This window comes from Nicotiana sylvestris, chromosome 3 (genome assembly GCF_000393655.2).
Source record: "Nicotiana sylvestris chromosome 3, ASM39365v2, whole genome shotgun sequence".
NCBI lineage: Eukaryota > Viridiplantae > Streptophyta > Magnoliopsida > Solanales > Solanaceae > Nicotiana > Nicotiana sylvestris.
Window position 1 is genome coordinate 105911160 of NC_091059.1, and position 24829 is coordinate 105935988.

The following is a 24829-nucleotide window of genomic DNA, read 5'->3' on the forward strand; positions in this document are numbered from 1 at the left end:
AGAATAGTGACTATTTTTTCTCAACATTAGAATTGCTGGATAAAAAATAAATACCACCTTAAATAGTGGCTACCCCATGCCATTTTTACAAGAACATACTTCATAATCTGTTTTTTTTGGTCATAACATACTTCATAATCTCAAAATAGAGAAAATTTACCAAAAATTAGTTTCGACGGAAGAAAAGAAATCAATTTGTTTATTTCTATAATATTTATAGTTTAAAAAATAAGTGTGGTTTTGTACCACAAATCCAAAATGGCAAGATGTAATATGCAATTAAATAAATATTGGAAATTGTTCGGGAGTATACGGTCAATAGGCATAGCAATGGGATTTTTACCTATTTATGGAATTATAAATTTATTTATTCCTCTTAAAGAAATTATCACTTAATTACGTTCTCATATACATATACATATAATTAGATTCTCTCCCCCTCTCCCTTTTTCTCAGGTATATTTATCCATAAGTGTTAAATTAAATGGAATAAGAGAGTAACAAACTTCAACCAGTACAAGAATATTTAATTTTCCCAACCTTTCCAGCCACTCAGTGTGTGTGATGAGAAGCACGCCTTTTGTCATGTCATGGCCATTAGTTGACCTCTATGAAGATCTTATAAGCCAAAATTAATTATGAAGGATTTAATAAGCCAACAATTTACAAATTATGATAGGATGTGAGGTAAGCTAACATCGTGATCTTTGGAACAGCATGCAAGGTGAACATCATTAAAAATATCAAGCTTTGAATTCGAAAATTAAATTTTATGAAATTATTAGTACTTATTTGGATTGGTATTATTACAAATGATTGAAAATATTCTTTGGAATTTATATCTCGATTTTTAGAAAATTTGGTGAACATTCGAGTAGAATTTAGTTGGAATTTCATATTGAAACTCAAAAGGAAAAGACATAATTAAATTGTATATATTTAGTATGTCAGGTGTACAAGCGACATATAAAATATATACAACTAATATAATTATATACTTATTGTTATATAAGTTGTAAAATTATACTCCCTCCGTTTCAGTCTATGTGAACCTATTTCTTTTTTGGTCCGTTCCAAAAAGAATGACCCCTTTCTAAATTTGGAAACAATTTAGTTTAAACTTACAATTTTACCCTTAATGAGAAGTTCTTATAACCACACAAATACTCTGGTCCTTTTTTAACTTGTTTAGGACCACGAATTCCAAAAGTCTTATTTTTTTCTTAAATTTTGTGCCCGGTCAAACAAGTTCACATAAATTGGAATATAGGGAGTAATTTTTTATCGAACTATGTAAAACAAAAATCTCTGTATAAGTTATTTATGAGTTGTATGTAAATTGCAGTTTTTGATCGGATTCTGTACAATAAAAAATTATTGTCGTATATAAAATACATTTTGACCAGATTTCTATTGTGAGCACGTACTTTTTGCCCCATATATAAATTACTCCTAAAAAATATTTAAAATAATTTTAATTGTTTTGTAGAAATTTAGGTATTTTATTTGTGTATTTGATTGTATTTTTATCATATGAGTAGATCATTTGCATCATTAGGAATATTCTAAAACCATCAAAAAATATCCCCCCCCCCCTCCATTTTGCATTTTTTGGTTTTTATTTGAAAGTTTTAAAGGCATAATTACATAGATATTTGATTAAAATACAAGAATATATTAGTCATTTTTATTTTTGCATCTTCCTTGCATTATTTAGTTAGTATCAAGTAGTTAATTAGTTTAAATGGTAAATGGAATAGGCATCAAATTTTTAATTTTGTCAAAATAGGTTCAATTTAGGTGTTAATTAAAGATGGTTAATTTTGCAAAATCTAATCCTACGGTTTGCAACTAACCACACCAAACCGTTATAACTGTCCGAAAATTCCCCCTAACCCCCAAAGGCCCCTCATTCTTCATCTCTCTCATCTCCCATCCCAAGCCCTAGCCGCCCCTAAATTCCCAAATCCCTCACTAACGGCTCACCTCCAAATCCACCCAAATTAACACCCCACAATACTCACACCCTGCTAATCCCTAATCCTCGCCCATTTTCCCAGAAAATCACCCAAACTTCCCTATGATTGCTTGGTCCGCTTTTGTCCTCGACACCTGAGTTTAAGGGGTTCGTTTGTGCAGGATGCCTTATTTTTTCTGGAAGTTTTGACTCTCATGAGTCTTCTCTTCCAAGAAAATTCGGTCAGAACTCCATTTCGGGCCGAATTCCTTGGAGGAAAGAACCTTTGGGTGGTTAAATTGTGTAGAATAAGGCATCGCAACTCTTCTTGTTTTTGTCTACTCAGAGATGGTAAGACCGTCGCTACTGTCTTTCCCATGATTTTCTTTTTTTTACTTGAATTGTCTTAGTTTCAATTATTACATACACTGTTAACCTGTTTTTTTTGGGAATTACCCGTTTTTTACTTATGATTCTATAATTTTCTAGTTGTTTTAATTAGGTTTATTTTCTTTAGGTTTGTTAGATATCGATTTGTTTGGTCTTAGCATGTTAATTCAAATAGGATTTAAAAGTAATTAATTCTGTGCTTATTAATTAGATTAGCAATTATCAGTTTTCAATCTTCTCTTAATTTTATTTTTCAGTTGGTTGATTGATTGCATAAGCTTGGTTTTGTTCAAATCATTAAGTCCATGCCTTGCTTGTTTATTGATTGAAGTGATCAGTTATTTCTGAGTTCAGTTGGTTTTAATCCGCATTAGCAATTGATTTTAAGTATGAAAATCTTAGAAAGTTTAAGAGAGAATTTAGAAAAAGTTTAAATGGAGGAATGGTTATTAACAAGAACTTAAGGGGGGGGGGGGTAATTGGGAAAGCAAAGATAGGAAATCTGAATTAGTTATATGGGAAGTTTCTAGAAAGGGGTTAAAATGTAATAAAAACCAGAAATCAGGCTAGAAATTGGGGTAAAAAAGGTTAATTTCAGAAAAGGAAAGGTGCTGGAAAAAATAGAGAAAAGGACAGCTGGTAGAAAAGAGGACAGCTGTCCAAATCTATTAAGAAAAGATGCCCTTTTTCCTTATTTTAAGTACTGCACTCCTCAGATTATTCACTGGCCATTTTTCTATATAAGACCTCACATCCCTGCATACACACACACACACAAATCCTTTGAAAAATCCAGAATCCTTTTTTTCATTTTGACACTGATTTTTACACTGATTTCTGAAAGAAAAATACTCTAAAAAGTTCCATCAAGCTGAAATTTGAGGCTGTTTCTTTTGTTTTGTTGCTGTTGATCTTGCTGAATTCATCTTGTGTCGATTTTTCTTATCCTTTAGGTGGCAGAAGTTTCAGTTTGTTCCAAGCTCAGGTACATATCTAGAAACCTTTGGATTTTTCATTATCAAACTTCTCCATTTTCTTCTATGAGATATGGATATGTTGTTGCTTTCATGTGATGTTTTATGCTTAGTTTGTTTGGTATGCTTGTTTGTTTAAGTTGATATTGGAATTTGAATCATGCTTCTAGTTGTCACGTACAATCAGCTTATAAAAAACTGAAACTTATTAAGATCTTGATGAATGATGATTTCTTTCTGTGGTTTATGATATTGGTATGTTTAGTTTAATCTATCTTTGTTTCTCCTAATGAGCATATGATTCTCTTGGTTAGTTTTAGGAGAAATATGGGAGCTATGTTGACCCAATAACTGGGCTGGTTGGTTATTGATTGTTCACTCATCTGAATGTAAAGTTATTGCTAGCTAAGAATTAACATGAGCCCATGAGTTTCAAAATAAACATGTCTATTAGCGCTGTTTTCTGTACACATATGAGGGTACAGTTGTGAATCATAAGTTTCAATTTGAAACCAAACGTGCGGTTGATTATGAGTTAGTGGCTCCAGATTTATATGTTGTAATATTGTTCAAGTCAAAAGAAAAGTAGAAGGCGTTTGGTTCATAGCATTGTCTGTTAGTATAAGTAAGGATTTAAGTTAACTCCCTCTGTTCCTTTCAGCTATATAATAATTTTAGTTCTAATATTTATGTATTAATGTATAAGAAAATCTGTAACTGATGTTGTTATTTCTGATGTTTGCAAAATTACATTGAGAAGCCATGTTGATTAATTGGGCTGGGCAGTTTGCCCATATAGGGTTATTTAGCTAATTTAAAAAGGACTTGAAATTCTGCATGTATTTGGGCTCAATATGGAACCCATTTAAGAATTTGGACCCGTCTCATGATCAGGCCAATTGTTGCAGAAGGGTGGGGACGACTTGGGCCTCACTTTGGCCCATGTGTACTTCATATTTTGGCTTGTTTGAAACCTCAACGCAAGATTATAATTGTGCAGTTTAGGAATATCATTTGGAATACTAATTTGATTGATCAATTAGTTGATTGTTATAAAATAGAACCAAACATTTGCTACACTTTGCCCCTTCATTATGTGTGTTTGTTTACTTCATGGACAAAATATCGCATGCCTCCATTTTAAATAAGATTCAACTCATGTCTCCAAAATTCGATGCCCATACTAATACTACCTAACGAGAATCAGAAACGTGGTGAATACATTCATTTCATAGGATGCTTTAGGCACGTTCTAATCTATTATTGTGATTGTGTACACGTTCGTGTGACATAATTACGATTCCCAAAATTAATCAAGGTATGCGTTTGTACGACTTTGGCCATAATAATCATAATAATAAAGCGTGATTAATCATGTACATGAACGTGTGACATGATTTTAGCGCCCAAAATAAAGCTGATTTACACACATGTAATCTATTTCAAAGATAAATCCATAAACGCCATAATTAAAAGCAGTAAAAGGTAAAATGCATATATGTTCAAAAAATACGTAATTAAACAATTAGTTAAGCCAAGTATGATTAAAAGCGATCGTGCTAAAATTATCGAAAATATCTAACACCTTCTCCTAGGTTAACAGAATTCCTTACCTGGTCTTCTGGTTTTCGTGGATTTTGAAACAGAGTTAAATTTCCTCGATTTGGGATTTAAATTAAATCGGTGACTTGGGACACCATAAATTATTTCAAGTGGCGACTCTAAATTAAATAATTCCATTTCGATTAATATCACTGTAATTGAAAAAAACTCCCTATTCCTCGAAAAAAGAGGCGTGACAGCTCTGGCTGCTATGTTGGGGAACAAACCCATAATCTTTGGTTCAAGGTTCAGAACTCGAGCTTGTAATGTGATATATACTTGGCTTTCTTGATTGTTGTTATTACTGTGTTTGTAGGCCTAAAGTGCTAAATTGCCACTCATTTACCGTTTTGATATTATTTGAACTGTATTAATATGTCTTCTCAGGCCTCCCTTCCGAGTCTTCTAAAATATGGTGCACACGTATGCGTGACCAACTTTTCTGTTAGTGGTCGTACCAAATAGAATGAGGTTGGATCAACAACTAGGCCGGATAGACTTTCGTGCTCCCGGTACATTGCCCTCACCTCGGCCCAAGCGGTCCGCTTGGGTAAGCCCTGTCTAGAATACACCTCTAGGTTTTTAAACCTAGAATAACATAGCCTCATGCCGGATCCATAGTAGGAACTTTTGTTTACATCACATGCATTTGAGTTTGGGGACTCAACATAGGGGTTGGGTCCATCAAGGACATGTGTACCCGAAATAAAAGGTCATCTTGATGCATCTTACGTGTTATTTGTGCATTTATTTATTTCGGCTTATATGTTGATCGGCTAGGGAAAGAAAATCAAGAGAAAACCAAAAGTGAGGTAGGAGAGAGAAATTTGCCCGGTTCTAAAAAACCCCGGTATTTAAAAAAGTCTCGAAACTCTATCGAAATTTTGGAAAAAAAATTTAAAAAGAAAATCATTTCAAAATGAGTCAGTATCTTCAAAAAAAGGCATGTTTTTCTGTTGTGTCAAAACTAACCGAACTACACAAGTTTGATTCTCACCGGATGTGAGATACGTAGGCAACCTTCATAGGGTTCAGCCTCATTTTTGCAAAATAACCAAAAGTAATAAAGTGCGTCCGATGTTTTGGTCAAATGAGTAAGCCGACCCAGCTTCGGTTGCGTCCCGAGTTGTTTTTGCCGGAATAGCCTTAGAACATCTCCAAATTTTCGAAGGGCTATTCTCGCAAGAACGAACATGTCTATCAATAGGGAATCACTTTTTCCCATAAAGTGCCCTTTCCCCGGCCTCAAACTTTATTTGAAAGTGTGAAGGGGCCATTATTGCAAAAATAGCCACCTTTGCTTTAGGGCTAATACTTGCATAAATAGCCACCCTCCCTTTGATTTGTCCTTAGAAAATTGAAAGCTTGATTTGCAAAAAGAGTCCATTGGTTTGTCTTTTGAAACTAGAGTCAACCCTAAGCCTAACTATCCACCGGTACAAAATGAACACTGTCCAGAACCCGCCATTAACGGTTGTAGAGCAGGCTCCACTACAGCTTCAGATGCAGTGGTACGACTTAGATAAAAATGGTCAGGATTGGGTAACAAAGCATTTGGGCGCTCTTACAGATATTATGAAAGTCAAACCACAGGATGATTTGATTAAGGCCTTAGTAACTTTCTGAAATCTCGCTCACAATGTTTTTCACTTCTCAAATTTTGAGCTTACTCCCCCTTTGGAAGAAATAGCCGGATATTCTGGTTTCGGCCGAGACTTGATAAATCAGCAACTTATATTCCCAAGGCCTCTCTCTGTGCACCGATTCTTTTGATCTTCTGAATATCAATAAACAAATGAGGAAAAACAGTGTAAACAAAGGATGTTGTTCCTTTTACTTCCTATACTCCAAATTTGGGCACTCAACTGGGTTTGAAATACATAAAAAGGTCCTAAACAACAAGCAGAATAAGACCACATGGCAAATTCATCGTTGCTTTGCTTTCATGGTGGCGTTTCTGGAAATTATGGCCTTCCCAAATGAAGAACGGACAATTGATAACTGCATGGCCTGAATTGCGCAAGTCCTCACTACCAAAGAGGATTACACGCTTGCTCCAATTATTTTTGTAAAACATTTATCGAGCATCGACATTGCGTAAATCCAGGGCAAAGTTCTTCGAAGGGTACAATATTTTGTTGCAAATGTGGTTGATTGAACATCTCCGCCATCACCATAAATTCATGAGTTACGGCCCAAACAAGAACAACTTCATTGAGAATTATGAGGATAGGGTAAATGATTATAATTCTCCAAAAGGGGTTAAAGCCTGGATATCCCATCTAAGATCTTTAAATGCAAGTCAAATTGAATGGATTTTGGGATTGCTCTCGGTAAGGGAAGTCATACACGTGACGGCTACAAAAAGCTATTTGTTGTTGATGGGTTTGAGAAGTGTCCAATCGTATAAACCGCATAGAGTTCTCAAACAGCTAGGAAGGTACCAAGTGGTGCCCGAAGATGAATATTTGAGTGTCCAAGTCATTGAGCTACGCCTAGAAGCTCCACTCTCTGATACTTTAATTCAACAAATTTGGAATGGCTACCGATACTTGAAAAATGATACCCAGGTGCCCAACCCCGCGAGAGGTGAGGTTGACCTAGGTTATGCTATATGGTTCGAGAAAAGGTCTCGCGTTGATAATGAGCCCGAGCCCGAAAGGCCCGCGAAAAGGCCTCTTATTCAGGCTTTTGATGATAAAATCCGAGAACAATTGGCATGGGGAGAAAAGGAAAAGGGCTACCAAGCAACCATTCATGCCTTAAAAGAAAAGCCGAGAAGCCTCAAATTTGAGAATGACTTGCAGAAGAAGCTGAAGGTGAAAAGAAAAGTTTAACCCGAGAGAATGAGGCGCTCCAAGCCCAACTCCGGGAAATGAGGATAGTCGCTGAAACGCCTATGAGGAGTGAGAGGGATGAAAGAATCATAAGCAACTTGAGGCTAAAGGTGCATGACTATGCGGCTGATCTGACAAAGGCCGAGGAAGACTTGGCAAAAGCTCGAGCAAAGTTGGAAAAAGGTGAAAAAGAACAGGCAAGGTCAGCCCACCAATTAAAGCAAATATATGATAGAGAAGTCACAATTTTAAGGAAAAAGCTGGCCACCCTCGAAAACAAAATGGGTCAGCAGACAAAGGACTTCAAAACAGAAAGATGCACTGATTAACCAATTGGAAGAAAGCACGGTGTAGTGGCAAAACCAAAACAATGAGGCCATGTAAATAGTAGAAGTTCGGGAGCAATAGATTGGGCGATTGCTCCAGGAGAAAGGCGCTATCAAGCTCAAAATCAAGGAAATAGCTTACTACGCGGCCATGAAGTACCATGAATGTGAAAATATACTCGAGCAATGTTCTTCCACTTGGTACTATTCGCTCGCCATATCATTGCCGACCTCGAGCTCCTTCAAGAAGAGCTTACAAGAAGACTTGCACCGAGACCAGCTGAAGCCACTCGAGCTCCTGGAATAACATTTGAGGCTCATTTGTGTTCTTGATTTTTCAGTTCTTGAGTTTGTACCTTTTATCGAGTTTGTTTGTCATGTCATCCATGTTGAGTCTGTTATTTTATTTTGAGTCTGTATGTTTTCCTTTTTTGAGTCAGTTATCAGTACATTCGAGTCTTTGTAATAAAAAAACCAAAAAAAATTATTAATGAAATTTTGAAAACCCCCAAAATTTTTCTTTTCTTTCATTTTGCATTTACTACCCTGAACTACATAATGGTTTGATTCATTCAACGTCATAATACGTAGGCAATCCCCATCAGATTCAATGCCATTAATTAAATTGAGTGAAAAAAGAAGAAGAAAGAAAAGGGTGACGAAAAATAACAGAGAAAAAAACAAGAGCGAAAAAACAACAAAAAGAGAAAGAAAAAAGAAATCAAGATATGAAGTGAATGGACGAAAAAAAGAGCTGCAGAAAGAAAAAGAGATAATGAAAAGCGGAATGAAACACGCGACCATTGCAAAGACATTTTAGAAACATTTAACTCTTCACGTGCATTGCATCCCCAATGTGTGATTCCCTATTTGTTAAATGTCTTAAAACTGACAAGGGCATTGTGTGTCCAAAATTAGCCAGGTCTTGTTCAGATGGTTGGTTTTGACGGTAATCTAGCTTCTCATCGGTACTTTACAGGATCAAAAGGAAGAGTCTCAATGTCTTCAGAAAGCAGTCTCCGTATAATCGATCCTGAGGATAATGCTGCATCGGTTCTGTCACAGCATGAATCGGCCATTGTTGAAGAAAACAAGAGGTTGCGTCTCCGCATGTTGGAAATGTGGGACATATGGTCCAATTGTAGAGACCACCAAGTACAATCCCTGGATTTCCCGAGTTGATCCCCAGGACGGGTGGAACCACCAACATTCCCATCTCCATGACCAACCCATTTATCCCGTTTGGGTACCCTACTATGTCATCCAACTTTACCGGTACGTCTTCTGAGGTCCGTCCCTTGGCGCTGTTTTCAGGGGTACCTTCAACGTTGTTCACGGCACCACCAGTCTTCACCATGGCACAACTGATAAGTAAGGATTTTGACCGCTTGCTCTCTTTTACTTGCGTTTTAGCTAAAAAATGCTTAAAGGTATTCCTGAGAACTAACGAAATGTGCTTACTTGCAGGAATATTGGGAAACGAGCCAAAGAAGTCAAAATCAACTCATAAAAGAGTCACAAGTGAACAAGAACCAAAACAAGGCAAAAAAGGCTAGTAGTGCGGCCGCAGAAGAGAGATTCAAAGAGCAGTGTTTTGGCCAGCTCAAGGATTGCGGACCGCACCAAAATTGTGCGGCCGTAGGAGGTCAAGTGCGACCGCAGTCATTATTATGCGGTCCGCAAGATTAAAGAATCAGAGAGCTGTTTCAAGTCCAAAAGCAAATGAGTGCGGACCACCTTACTTTTGTGCGGCCGCATAGTCAGAAGTGCGGCCGTACCCACTTTTATGCTGACCGCAGAGGTCTGAAGTTCCAAGACTAAATTCCCAAGACTGCGGACCGCACAATAAAATCAGAGAGCTGTTTCAAGGCCAAAAGCAGAAGAGTGCGGACCACATTACTTTTGTGCGGCCGTAGTCAAAAGTGCATCCGCACCCACTTTTATGCGGACCGCAAAGGCTTGAAGTTCCAAGCCTAATTCCCAAGACTACGAACCGCACAATAATTGTGTGGCCGCAGAAGCCCATTGTGAGGATCGCACCAGAATTATGCGGCTGCACAACCTTCGCATGTCATTTTTGTCAGATATTTTCAGCTTAGTATAAATAGTACTTTTTGTCATTTTTAGGTTAAGTTCAGTTTCCAGAAGTGCACCTAAGCCGTTTTCTTTACTTCTTTGAGTAATTTTGTATTAGATTTACTTCTAGAGATTGGATTTTCTTTGTCTAGTCAATTATTGTGCATTCTATTTCAATTTCTTCTTGTATTTCTTTATTTTTCATGAGTAGCTAAATCTTTAGCTAGGGTTGTGACCCAACCCTAGTGTGGGTACTTGATGAGTATTTAATTTTAGGGCTTGTTTGTGATTGGATTAGTGATATTTAGCCTTGTTTATGCTTAAATTCTAGAATTAATTGTAAAGATAGACTAAGTTTAGAAAAACTTGGCTAACAAGGAATTGGGGTGAACTCAAGAAATTGATAGCCCCAATTAAAGGGTCAAATCTAGAGATACTAAGACCCAACTTGAGCATCACTTGATTTGTGCAATATCCATTTGGCTTGAGAAAGTCAAATTGGGCAAAATCACTCAAACTACCGAGATGTATAGAGTGAGCAATTGTGTGTGATTGCTATATTACGATCCCCATTAATCAAACTTGCCCTATAGTTTACAACCCTTTAGATAACTACCTAGGTAGAAGTCACGACTCTAGATCCTTTATCATTTTAAAAATAACCAAAATCAAAAGCATTGTCTTTTAGTTTATTATTTGCAAATAATAGTATAAAGTAGAAATAAAAACATCAAACAAGAATGTGGAAGTGCAAATTGAGGTACATTATACAATTACACTAGGTATACACCTAATCCTATTTCTAACTCCCTGAGGAATCGACCCCGACTCATATTGGGTTTTATTATTGCTTCGACTGCCTCACTACCTAATTGTGTGTGAGTTGGGTGACATCAATTTTTGGCATTGTTGCCGGGGAGTTAAACAGATTTAGCTATATATCTAGGTTTTTGTGTGCTTTGTCTTATTTTCCTTCTAAGTCACTAATTTTGTTTTTGAATATCTTTTAGGTACGAAAATGGCTCTCAACAATGAGCCCATCAGAAATGTGCCATTGGGGGATGAATTGGATGATGATCAAGTTGAGGAGGTTCCTCTTGAACCTCAAGCAAATAGACTAGGCCGCCTGCCTCTAAATAATGTTCCCGTCCCTCCCCCACCTCCACCAAGAGCAGCAGCACACCGACAACTACCGAATAAGGGTTATGCAAGTGCTATAGTCCCGTTAATGCGGGCAACTTCCAAATCACCAATGTGATGCTTACACTACTTGAGCAATGAAGATTCTTCACCGGGGTTCCGAGTCAAAATGCCTATAAGCATATCAAAGGGTTCGTCGATATTTGTTGGGGGAGCAAGCAAACCAATGTCTCCGAAGATGCACTGCGGTTGAGGTTTTATCCCTTTTTTTATACGGGGAAAGGAATTCGACTGGCTAGAGAGATTGCCCAATCATTCCATCCACACTTGGAATGAATTGGCGGAGAAGTTCATCCCTAAATTCTTCTCTTCGGGATATATGGCGACTCTTCGGGATGAAATTCTTGCGTTCAAGCAAGAACCCAATGAGACATTGCACGAGATTTGGGAAAGATATCATACCATGGTTAAAGAGTGCCCGAACAATGATTTGACTAAGGCCATGATCCAACAGACCTTCTACAGGGGAATCAACACAACAAACCAATGTGTGGTTAACCAACTCACCGGAGGGAACTTCATGAACACTCCATATGCCGAAGCATGTGAAATTCTTGATGAGATGGCGGATACCTCTTCAGCATGGAAAAGTAGACCAATGTTCCGCAAGGTAACCCTAATGTTATGCACTTACACAAGGAGCTACATGATCATGGGCAAGCTATTGCCAAGTTGACAACTACCATGAACCAATTGGCCAAAGCTCAGCTTCAACAAGTTCAAGGGCCGAAACAAGTGAATGTAATGGAAGGTGTGAATATGATGGCAAACAAGAGGCGACAACAAGGTCAACAAATGCAAAACCGTCCGGAACAATTCATGCAAAATGATAGTGGTTATGAACAAGGTGATTCATTCAATAAGCAAGAAGAAGAATTTCAATATGTCAACAATTATCAAGGTAAAAAAAACAATACTCAAGGACAAAATCAACAACAATGGAGGTCACAAGGGAACCAAGGTAATTGGAACAACCAAAACCACCAAGGCAATTGGAGTGGTGACAATCCTAATCAAGGCAACTAGAACAATCAAGGAAATCAAGGAAATTGGGATAATCAAGGCAATTGGGGTGACAACAATCAAAACAATTGGGGAGGAAATAACCAAGGAGGGTGGAAGAACAACAACAATCGGGGTCAGGTTTTCAAAGGCCCCCGATGTTCCAACAACCAAGCAATCCACCTCCCTATCCTTCTCAAGGCCCAAGCTCTTCTTCCAATGATATGGGTAGAATTGAAAACATGTTTAAACAGATGATGGAGAAGAATCCCGACTCCGATGCTCAAATAGCCTCGCACAACACTTCTATTCGGAATTTGGAGGTTCAATTAGGCCAAATCTCACAAGCTTTGAACACTCGTCCTAAGGGGGCACTACCTAGTGATACAGTGGTGAACCCAAAGGATGGGAATAATACGGGACATGTTATGGCCGTAACTACTAGAAGTGGAAAAGGTGGAGATGCAACCACCTCAAATCAAAGAAGGATTGTGGATGAAGATGTTGTGGTTCAAGAAGATGAAATCCCAAGCAATATGGTTCAAGCTAATGAAGAAGTGAGAATTGACATAGATGAAAGTGTGGAGGAGACGCAAGAAGAGGTGAACCCGTCTAGGGAACACGTGCTAAGGCATCAACGCCAAGACCTCCTCCACCATACCCTCAAAGTCTTGCAAAGCAAAGTAGTGAGAACCAATTCAAAAAGTTTATTGATATGAAGAAGAGTGTGTCAATTAATGTGTCGTTGGTTGAGGCATTGGAACAAATGCCGGGATATGCAAAATTCATGAAGGATTTGGTAACCAAGAAAAGATCAATGAATTGTGAGACCTCATGATGACTCATCAAGTGAGTGTTATTGTGCACTCAATGGCTCCGAAGTTGGAAGATCCGGGCACTTTCACAATCCCTTACACTATTGGGAGCGCTGATTTTGCCAAAGCACTATGTGATCTCGGGGCAAGTATCAACTTGATGCCCTATTAGGTGTTCAAAACTTTGGGAATTGGACAACTAAGACCCACATCTATGAGGTTGCAAATGGCGGATCGAACAATGAAGAGGCTTTTGGGTATTATTGATGATATATTGGTTTGAGTTGACAAGTTCATCCTCCCAGCGGACTTTGCGATCCTTGATTGTGAAGTGGACTATGAGGTGCCTATCATTTTGGGTAGACCTTTCCTTGCTACAGGTAAGGCTCTTGTTGATGTGGAAGTCGGTGAGCTTTCCGGGTGAGTGACGAAAAAGTGGTCTTCCATGTGTGCAAATTAATGAGGCCATCGAATAGCAATGAAGTTTGTTCGTTCGTGGATTTGGTGATGGATGTGATTGTTGATGATGCTAGTGCCACAATGAACATTGAAGATAAATTGGAGGCCGTATTGCTTTACCTTGATAAGGATGAGGAGAGTGATGGCTATGTGGAGTATGTAAATGCATTGCAAGGCATGGGGTCGTACACTTATGAGCCCCGAAAGCTATCTTTGGATCTTGAAAATCAGAAGACTCTTCTAACAAAGCCCTCAATTGAGGAGCCTCCTACCTTGGAGCTAAAGCCATTGCCCCCGCACCTCAGGTATGAATTCCTTGGCTCTTCTTCTGCTTTACCGGTTATCCTTTCTTCTTGCTTTACTAATATGTAGGTAGAGTCCACATTGGAGGTGCTACAAAGGAGGAAAAGAGCAATCGGATGGACTTTGGCAGATATCCGTGGCATAAGCCCCACCTTTTACATGTACAAGATTATTTTGGACCCTCCGTTGAACATCAAAGGAGGCTAAATGAAGCAATTCAAGAGGTGGTCAAGAAGGAGATCATAAAGTGGTTGGATGCCGGCGTTGTATACTCCATATCCGATAGTTCATGGACTTCTCCGGTTCAATGTGTCCCAAAGAAAGGGGGAATGACCGTGGTTACCAATGACAAGAGCGTCTTTATTCCTACAAGGACGGTGACCAGTTGGAGGGTGTGTATAGACTATCACAAGCTCAACAAAGTTACAAGAAAAGATCATTTCTCACTTCCCTTCCTTGATCAAATGCTTGATAGGTTGGCCGGGCGTGCTTTCTATTGTTTCCTCGATGGGTATTCCAGCTACAATCAAATTCTCATTGCTCCGGAGGATCAAGAAAAGACTACCTTCACTTGTCTCTATGGTACTTTTGCATTCTCACGGATGCCCTTTGGTTTATGTAATGCACCGGCGACTTTTCAATGGTGTATGATGGCCATTTTTACCGACATAGTGGAGGATATTCTTGTGGTCTTCATGGATGATTTCTCTATGGTTGGAAACCCTTTTGATGATTGCTTGAACAATTTGGATAGGGTCTTGGCTAGATGTGAGGAGACTAATTTGGTGTTGAATTGGGAGAAATGTCACTTCATGGTTGAGAAAGGCATTGTTCTTGGCCACAAAATTTCAAAGCATGGTATTGAGGTTGATAAGGCCAAGATTGCGGTGATCTCCAAACTTCATCCCCCTATATCCGTGAAGGGAGTGAGTAGCTTCTTGGGTCATCGGGTTTGTATCGCCGATTCATCAAGTATTTTTCCAAGGTGGTAAACCCATTGTGCAAACTTTTGGAGAAGGATGCCAAGTTCATTTCAATGAAGATTGTATGGAGGCATTCGAGTTGCTTAAGTTCAAGTTGACTACTACTCCTACTATTACCGCACCGGATTGGAGCTTGCCTTTTGAGCTCAAGTGTGATGCTAGTGATGTTGCGGTTGGAGCGGTGTTGGGTCAAAGAATCAATAAAATCTTCCATCCGGTCTACTATGCTAGCAAGGCCATGAATGATGCCCAAGTCAACTACACAGTGATCGAAAAAGAGCTACTTGCTATTGTCTTTGCTATGGAGAAGTTTTGGCCGTATTTGATGGGTACTAAGGTGACTGTTCACATCGATCATGCGGCGCTTCGGTATTTGATGAGCAAGAAAGATTCTAAGGCAAGGTTGATGTGGTAGGTGCTTCTATTGCAAGAGTTTGATCTAGAGATTCAAGACCGCAAGAGTAGTGAAAACCAAGTGGCGGATCACTTGTCCCGATTGGAGGAGGAGGGAGTCCACATGACGGCCTTGAGATCAATGATTCATTTTCCGACGAGCAACTCCTAGCCGTTTCAATGATTGGGATGCCATGGTTTGCCGATTTAGCCAACTATCTTGTGAGCGGCATTGTCCCAAATGAGTTCTCTTTAAACCAAAGGAAGAAGCTCAAACGAAATTGCCTTGACTATTATTGGGATGAGCCGTATCTCTTTCGGATATGTACCGATGGTATGATCCGGCAATGCGTGCCGGATGAAGAACAAATGGGTATTCCTGAGGCTTGCCACTCTTCACCGTATGGTGGTCACCATGTTGGAGCAAGAACAGTGGCAAAAGTTTTGAGTTGTGGATTCTATTGGCCTACGCTCTACAAGGATGCTAGTGAGCTTGTCAAGCATTGTGATGAATGTCAAAGGGCCGGTGGGATCTCTAAGAAGAATGAAATGCCTCTCACCACCATTTTGAAGATAGACATCTTCGACGTGTGGGGTATTGATCTCATGGGTCCATTTGTTAGTTCTTGTGGGAGCACCTACATTCTAGTCACAGTTGATTATGTTTCCAAATGGTCGAGGCCATTGCTTTACCCAACAATGAAGCGAGGAGTTTGGTGGCATTCTTAAAGAAAAGCATCTTTACAATGTTTGGTACTTTGAGGGCCATTATTAGTGATGGGGGTTCGCATTTTTGCAACCGAGCTTTGATACCTTACTCAGAAAGTATGGTGTCACTCACAAAGTATCGACCCCCTACCATCCTCAAGCAAGCGGGCAAGTTAAAGTCTCCAAGCGGGAGATCTAGAGTATTTTGTCAAAGACTGTCAATGCCAACCGGACGGATTGGTCAAGAAAACTTGATGATGCTCTTTGGGCTTATAGGACGGCCTACAAGACGTCGATTGGGATGTATCCATATCAATTGGTGTTTGGGAAGGCGTGCCATATTCTGGTAGAACTCAAATATAAGGCCATGTGGGCTTTGAAAAAGTTGAACCTTGAGTGAGATGTCGCAGCAAACCTGAGGGTGTCACAATTGAATGAGCTTGATGAATTTCGGTATCATGCCTACATAAGTTCGTCCCTTTACAAGGCGAAGATGAAGTACCTCCATGACAAGTACATCCACAACAAGGAGTTCAAAGAAGGTGATCTTGTGCTATTGTTCAATTTTCGATTAAAGATGTTTCCGGGCAAGTTGAAATCAAAATGGAGTGGGCCCTTTGAAGTAGTGAATGTAACCCCCTTTGGTGCTCTAGATTTGAAAAATAAGAATGATAAGGTTTTTAGAGTCAATGGGCACCGGGTTAAACATTATCTTGGCAAGGTTGATCATGGCCACATTGTGGCGGTTCTTCATTTCAAGTGATTGGTAATCTGCGTCGTGCCGCGATGTTAAATCAGGCGCTTCTTGGTAGGCAACCCATTTCTTTTTCTTTCTTTTATTTTTCTTCTTTTAGATAGGCTTGGTTTTGTGCTAACCAGTTTTGAAGTGTATGCAGAAATGGATGTGCATTGCAAGGACTGTGCATGAAAAATTTGGCTAAGTGTCAAAGTGCATAGTCTCTGAAGTTGGCCTGTCAAAATGCTTAAGGAATTGCGGCCGCACACATTTTTATGCTGTCCGCACTAATGCTACAGCCGTACTCATTTTTGTGCGGTCCGCAACCAGTCGTCTCAAGGGCAGGTAAGGAGTGCGGTTCGCATCAAAATTATGCGGCCGCACTCAGGTAAAAAATTGGGTCCCACGGGTAAAAGTATAAATAGGGCTTCCTGCATCTTTTTAGACTTTTCGATCTTCTAAGCCCTGAAGCTAAGCTTGCAAAGTAATTTTTCCCCATTGCTCTCAAAATTTTCCCTCATTTCATCACGTGCATCTTCATTACTGGTATGTTAATTTCTTCATTAGATTCTTCATCTTTTGTTTGCTTTTGCTCTTTGATTTAGGGTTAATTACATGCTTAAAATGTCAATGTTTAGTTGTTTTTGCTTAGAATCATGAGGGTAGCTTTTCGAACGATAATTGGGGTTTGGGTAAGTAACTAATAATGTTTAATTGCTAAAATCATGACAATTTGAGGACAAAATTGAATAAACCCTATGACATGCCCATAAAGTTTGAATTATGCGACGCACACATTTTTTGTGCGGTCCGCAGTAGAGGCTATGCGTCCGCACACACTTTTGTATGGTCCGTAGACCTCTGAGTTAGGATAATGGCGTGCTTGGCTTGTGCAGCCGCACCCAAAATTGTGCGGTCCGCAATGGACTTGCGTGGCCGCACTCATTTTTGTGCGATCCACAGTGATGAAAATTCAGAGAACCTAGTAGTCTGAACCTGGGGCTGTGCAGTCGCAGACAAAATTGTGCGGTCCGCACTCTTGGCTATGCGTCTGAACTCATTTTTGTGCGGTCCACACCGGGCAGACTGCGGCCGCACTCAGTTGTGCGGTCTGCATTGCCCCTTCTAAGAATGTTTTGTTGTAACATTCTATCATGTTTATGTATGCATTATGAGCTTCAATTGTAACTAATTTCTAGTTCTTATGGGTTGCAAACAATGGTTCAATCACGTGGCAAAGGAGATATAGCAAAAGGAAGGGCAGAACCCTCCCGAGGCCGGGGTCGAGGTAAAAGCAACCTCCTCTAGCACCTTAAAGAGTCATAACCAAGAAACCAACCACAAGCAGAGCCCCTGATACCTCGAAGACCAGTGAGTATGTCCCATCCGGGGAAGCTTCTGAGGGTAACTCCGTGCAAGCACAGTCGGAAGCCCAATCACAACAAATCCCAGGGAGATTCCATTTGGTCGATGAGTCTTCTTCAGCTGCCAGTTCGTCTGAAGGCTCGAAAGAGTGTAGTCAAGATTCTGAGCCCTCTTCCTCACATGCTCCCCCTGCTCCAATAAATTTAGATGATGATGATGTTCCAGATGATGGGAGAGGGGGCGATATTGCAGTGGCCGGGTTAGAAAGATCAAGGAGGCCAGAGATATGGGAGGACAAATTTGTCAGTGCCAATGCCTTTACCAAGTTTAGGGAATGGTGGCCATAGAGGTCGCTCACTCTTGAGCGACAATTTTTGATGAAAGATTTGAACAAGCACAACCTCAATGTCCTTAGGCAATTCGAGGAGCGGAAAGGTTGGAAATGGTTCACCAACACCATCCTAGATGCAAATGAGTACCTAGTCAAGGAATTCTATGCAAATGTTGCTCATATAAAAAAGGGTACTAAGGTGACAAAAATGCAGAATCTGAAAATCCGCTTTGACCCCTGTGCACTGAAAAAATATGTGGGGTTTGAAGAAGTAGAAGTAGTGCAATACTTGGAAAAACTAGCTATGGGTGATGCAACTCGTCCATGGTTAGCTGAGATTATGGTCAACACCTCCGTGGCTCACAGCAAGGGTTCCAATTATCCGGGGCACCCTAAACTTTGAAGCAAAAGGGTGAAAAATGTTCGTGTGTGGCCGCATTGACCCATGTATCAATGAAAACATGCTCCGACTTCCCCGTGCAGTCTTGGTGGCTTCGATTATGGCCAGGTACCCGATAAATGTTGGTGCCATCATGTCCACCAACATCACTCTAGTTGTCTAGAAGGATGAAAGATCCTATCCATACCCAAAATTCCTCACTGAATACTTCAAGGATCAAGGGGTGGAGTCGAAGCATTATGATACAGAAGTGAAGGCCGAGAAGCCTTTCTCCTGGTACCATCTTCAGGGAGCTGACAACCCGAAATCCAAGGGTAAAGCTACTACCTCCACTGGCCAGTCTGGAGAGCTAGCGATAGTGGTTATTGATTCAGCTATCAAGCCTTCCACATCAGCCGGTACTTCCACCAGGACAACAACCATGCCACCATCTTCATCCACCGGACCACCTGCTTCTGCGAGTCTATCAATGTCATTGCCAGTGTCGGCTTCATCTACATATTCTCAGACTGAGCTGCGAGTCTCCCAAACATTGGTAAGCCTTAATAACTGGATGCAGGCAACTATTACAAAGATAATTGCTATATCTAGTGATGTTGCAGCATAGTCCGCAGCCCCAGCAGAGCCAGAAGTACCTCCGTTAGTGGAGGAAACATTGAAAAAGATACTGGAAAACCAGAAAACCATTATGAATACTCCAGTGGAGCATGAGAAGGTCATTGAGGACTTAAGAAAGCAAGTAAAAAAGATGAAGAAGTCTCAAGTATCGAAGAGATCAGTGGACAAGTTGATAAGGGAGGTCACTAAGTTTGCATCTGCCGGAGATCTGCCATTGGACCTGCTTATGGAGCCTTCAGTCCCAGCAGCAAAAGGCAGCACCAGAGGCAGCAGCCGGCCAGTCTGAGGAGCCGGTTGCCACTTCCCACACTGCTGAGGAGATGATCCAAATGCTCAGCAACCCAGTTGTCCCTCAGCCAGGTGATGATGAGATACAACTTGAGGCCGAGGTTGCTGATGATCCTATGCATACTGAGATCACATAGGGATTTCTCTCAACTATATGGCCCTTTCCCTGTTCTTATTTTTGTTAAGCATTGAGGATAATGCTTATTTTCATTTGGGCGGGGGTGGTCTATTTTGATTATTTGACATTTGGGTTGTAATAACTCTGATACTATTTTTTTCATCTTTATTTTCCTTTGGTATGTATATATTTTCCCCATTTGATGTAGATATTCATTTTCCTTATGTATATATTCATTTGATATCGATTTGTTTATTCATTTATCTCGCTTTCCGTAGTTTATTTCATAACTTCTCTAGTTTGCTTTTCCTTAGTAATATATCTTCTTATTTACTTTAGTAGCTTATTTTTAATCTGCTAGCTTCTTTTTACATTTTGAGTGAACAATAAGCTTTTAGTTTTCTTAATGTCACGGTTCTTTCCAAAGGTGGATTATGTATGAACCGGGTGGCTCTTCCCAACGATGGATGGCGTGACAACCTTCTTAAGGGATTGAGCCCGTTTTCTTTTATGTTTTGGTAAATATAGTAGTATTGAATAAAAGGGGTCTCAAGCATGCTTCACTTGGTACCAACATATTTACCTATGATCGTATGGTTAAAAATAAGTTGTTGGCTTAAAATAGCTCTAGTTGTGACTCTTTTGACACTTGTGTTGACTTAAGTAGTCATCTAGTGGTTCAAATCGAGCCATTTGTGATTCTCAATCTTAGGTAGGGTTGTTGTGGACCCTCAACTCTGTTTTCTTTAGCATTCCAGAAGCGTGAGAGGTGAGATGTTTAGATACAAGTCCAAGTACCTGTGCTAATGGTCTAGAACTTGCCCCAAATGTTTGTCTAGGAGAAATTCTAAGTGTAGCTTGGCTTGATAAATGATTGTAGGCTCTCCTTGATCCAAAATTGAAATTTAAAATCTTCCATAGCCTACCAATATAATATCCCAGTCAACCCCTTCGAGCCTAAGCCCTTTTTCTTTTAATAACCACGTTACAAGCCTTTATCCGTTTTGTATTGACTCTCTCTTAGCACCCAATCTTTCCTTAGCATTCTTGAGAAACAATTGGTAGAAACATAAGTTTGGGAGAGATACAAGGAGATTGAAGTGATATAACGTACAAAGAAGACAATGAAATGAAGAAAAGGGAAGACAAAAAAAAGAAAGAAGGAACAAAAAGAAAAATGCCAAAAAGAAAGTGAATAAAGTGAAAGAGTTGAAGGGAATTCAAAAGAAAACAACGATGAAAGTCATGGAGTAAATATAAAAGGAGAAAAATGAATTGTCATGATCAAGAAAGAGTGACATTATGTCTCTCTAATTCCCCTGAGGAAATAGAAAATGACTTAAAGAGTCGAGAAAGTATGAGCCGAAAAGAGAAAATAGAGTGCTTAAGGAAAGATGAAACCAATATATTCCAACAAGTCCTACTATGATCCAAAAGCCTTCATTACATTCCGCAAAAGCCCTACATGATTTCAGGTTAAGTGAGCTTACATTAGTGGTGATTTACATGAGGGGAAAGCTTATGGTACTTAAAGCCGGACTTGTGACTTTCATTTGAGAGAGATGAGCGAACTTTTCACAATCCTTGCTTCGAGTGTTGCATTCTTAAGTGAGATTTGCTAATGGAGAGTAGAGGAGGAAGAGTGTGGGATCCACAATGACCTATATGAAAGAGCGAGCTTCCTTGATGAATAGAGTCAACTCTTGATGCTCTAGTGTCACACTATAACTATTGTACTCAAAAAGTCAAATCATTGCGTTATTGATAATTTATATGTGTTGTGGGTAATTGTTGGTCCCAATTGATGTGTAATTGATTCACCTTAGGCTAGCTGAAATATCCCTTTTTTAATGGAGGTGGGAATTGCCTTAATTTCTTGAGGACAAGCAAAAGCTTAAGTCTGGAAGAGTTGATAAGTAGAGATTTTGACCGCTTACTTGCTCTCTTTTACTTGCGTTTTAGCTCAAAAATGCTTAAAGGTATTCCAGGAAACTAACAAAATATGCTTACTTGCAGGAATATTGGGAAACGAGCCAAAGAAGTCAAAATCAACTCATAAAAGAGTCAAAAGTGAACAAGAAACAAAATAGGGCAAAAAAGGCTAGCAGAGCAGACCACACAATTCTAGTGCGGCCGTAGAAGGGAGATTCAAAGAGTAGTGTTTTGGCCAGCTCAAGGAGTGTGGAGTGCATCGAAATTGTGCGGTCGTAGTAGGTCAAGTGTGTCCGCAATCATTATTATGCGTTCCGCAAGATTAGAGAATCAGAGAGCTGTTTTAAGTCCAAAAGCAGAAGAGTGTGGATCACATCACTTTTGTGCGACCGCATAGTCAGAAGTGTAGCCGCACCCACTTTTATGCGGACCGTAGAGGCCTGAAGTTCCAAGCCCAAATTCCCAAGACTGCGGACCGAACAATAATTGTGCAGCCACAGAAGCCCATTGTACGGACCGCACCAGAATTATGCGGCCGCACAACCTTCGTAGGGGCATTTTTGTCAGATATTTTTAGCTTAGTATAAATAGTACTTTTTGTCATTTTTAGGTTAAGTTCAGTTTCCAAAAGTGCACCTGAGCCATTTTCTTTACTTCTTTGAGTAATTTTGTATTAGATTTACTTCTAAACATTAGATTTTCTTTGTCTAATCAATTAGTATGCATTCTATTTCAATTTCTTCTTGTATTTCTTTATTTTTCATGAGTAGCTAAATCATTAGCTAGGGTTGTGACCCAACCCTAGTGTGGGTACTTAATGAGTATTTAATTTTAGGGCTTGTTTGTGATTGAGTTAGTGATATTTAGCCTTGTTTATGCTTGAATTCTAGAATTAATGGTTGCAAACATTGATTCATGCTTATTTGACCTAGTCTTTACTTGAGAAAGAGAGACTAAGTTTAAGAAAATTTGGCTAACAAGGAATTGGGGTGAACTCAAGAAATTGAAAGCCCCAATTAAAGGGTCAAATCTAGAGATAGTACGACCCGACTTGAGCATCTATCACTTGATTTGTGCAATACCCATTTGGGCTTGAGAAAGCCAAATTAGGCAAAATCACTCAAACTACCGAGAGGTATAGAGTGACCAATTGCGTGTGATTGTTATATTATGATCCCGATTAATCAAACTTGCCCTATAGTTTACAATCCGTTAGGTATCCACCTAGGTGGAAGTCACGATCCTAGATCCTTTATCATTTGATAAACAACCAAAATAAAAATTATTGTCTTCTAGTTTATTATTTGCAAACAATAGTATAAAGTAGAAATAGAAATATCAAACAAGAAAGTGGAAATGCAAATTGAGGCACATTATACAATTACACTAGGTATACACCTAATCCCATTTCTAACTCCCTAAGAAATCAACCCCGACTCGCGTTGGGTTTTATTATTGCTTCGACCACCTCACTACCTAATTGTGGTGTGAGTTTGGGCAGCATCAACAACCAACCGTGCCCCGTCCATACTTTGAGCCTTTAACATTCACCTTCCAAGTCCTGCAATTTCAGCCGGACATAACTCATATTACTCCAGACTCATACGCTCAACAACCATAATATGAGTCCCCAATTGAACAAGAAAGAGTAGTTGGGAACCCCTAGAAGGAATAAATGGCTCGAAAAATGAGAAACTTAGGACAAAGCTTAAAAAACATGCAAGGCCTGAGTGGCCAAAAAAGTGTTTCCTATTTAGAGTTGTGCATGTTCCCAAATGTTCATCTACCTATCGGCTTCAAAATGCCAAAGTTTGAAAAGTATGATGGGCACGAAGATCCAATTGCTCATCTTAAAAGATACTGCAATCAGCTACGAGGGGCTGGTGGGAAAAAGAATTGTTGATGGCCTATTCCGGAGAAAGCCTGACAGGAATCACTTCAGAATGGTATATGGATCAGGAAATCTCCCATTGGCACATATGTGATGATTTATCTCGAGATTTTGTCAGACAGTTCTAGTACAATGTCGACGTAGCTCCAGACAGAAACTCCCTTACTAACTTGAAGAAGAAGACCGCGGAAAGTTTTTGCGAGAACGCTATCAAATGGCGCGAGCAGGACACCAGAGAAAACTTGCCCATGGACGAAACAAAAATGGTTATAGTCTTCTTGCAGGCCCAAGAGGCTGATTATTTTCAGAATATGATGTCCGCCATGGGCAAACCATTTGTGGAAGCAATCAAAATCGGGGAAATGGTAGAGAACGGTCTGAAAACTAGCTGGATATTGAGTCAAGCTGCTTTGAAAGCTACCTCCCAAGCCATCTAGAACGGCTCAAGGGGTTTGGCTAGTCGTAAAAAGGGGGAGGAAGGAGCCATAATAGCTTTAGGTTCAAAAGGGCCCCGCCGATCATTTGATCACTCTTACATGGCGTCAAGAACCCCATAACACTACTATCTACACCAAGATGCAGCTTATGCCGTGGCATCGCCTCACTATGCAATGATAAACGCCCAACCTTACGCACGAGCACAACATCATTACAGTCAAGCCCGAGCTCCACTTCCTAAAAATAACCATCCCTATCAAGCCCCGTATAACCCCCATCTACCACAAAGCACACATCAACACAATCCACGCCCTTGTGAGCCTCCCAGGAGAAACAATTTCACCTCTATTGGTGAATCTTATTCCAGTTTGCTTCAGAAGTCGACCCAACTGGGTCTGTTGCAAAATTCCGAATCCCCATCATACTGGGGTGGTACCAAGTGTACTTACCATTGGGTAGTAGACGACCACGATACAAAAGATTGTTGGACCCTCAAAAGGGCGATTGAAAGCTTGATAGAACAAAAAAGAGTTGTGTTGAGGGACGAGAAAGTCCCTAATGTGACCAATCCATTACCGGCTCACAACAATGGGCCGGTCATTGGAATGATTTATGACGACAAGGAATTTGATCCAGCATTGAAAGTCATCATTGTCATCGCCGATTCAGAGGCAAGACCCAAAGCGG

The 24829-nt window shown here is 39.8% G+C and overlaps 1 protein-coding gene across 7 annotated transcripts; it reads left to right on the forward strand.

Annotated features, from left to right (window-relative positions):
• The first annotated feature begins 1904 nt into the window (after positions 1-1904).
• Positions 1905-22552, forward strand: LOC104245335 (uncharacterized). 7 transcript variants are annotated; one of them, XR_011406140.1, is made up of 4 exons: positions 1905-2308; positions 3301-3332; positions 11173-17307; positions 21898-22552. XR_011406140.1 is itself a non-coding variant. In XM_070170920.1 (4 exons), exons 1-3 carry the CDS (start codon positions 2173-2175, stop codon positions 9266-9268), a joined length of 432 nt encoding a protein of 143 aa, XP_070027021.1. In that variant the 5' UTR covers positions 1905-2172; the 3' UTR covers positions 9269-9457; positions 9554-10465. The 7 variants fall into 7 exon arrangements, 1 of the variants encoding a protein (XP_070027021.1); XR_011406139.1 differs by having other exon boundaries at positions 11173-16833; positions 16922-22552; XR_715707.2 differs by lacking the exons at positions 11173-17307; positions 21898-22552 and adding exons at positions 9009-9457; positions 9554-10465.
• Positions 22553-24829: the final 2277 nt, after the last annotated feature.

What these genes read in the sequence shown, in the direction of transcription:
- LOC104245335 (XM_070170920.1), top strand. Translation starts at nt 2,173, where the DNA reads ATGAGTCTTCTCTTCCAAGAAAATTCGGTCAGAACTCCATTTCGGGCC. An exon ending in TTTTTGTCTACTCAGAGATG is followed by an intron (nt 2,309 to 3,300) that starts GTAAGACCGTCG and finishes CTTATCCTTTAG; the next exon opens with GTGGCAGAAGTTTCAGTTTG. An exon ending in TCAGTTTGTTCCAAGCTCAG is followed by an intron (nt 3,333 to 9,004) that starts GTACATATCTAG and finishes GTCCAAAATTAG; the next exon opens with CCAGGTCTTGTTCAGATGGT.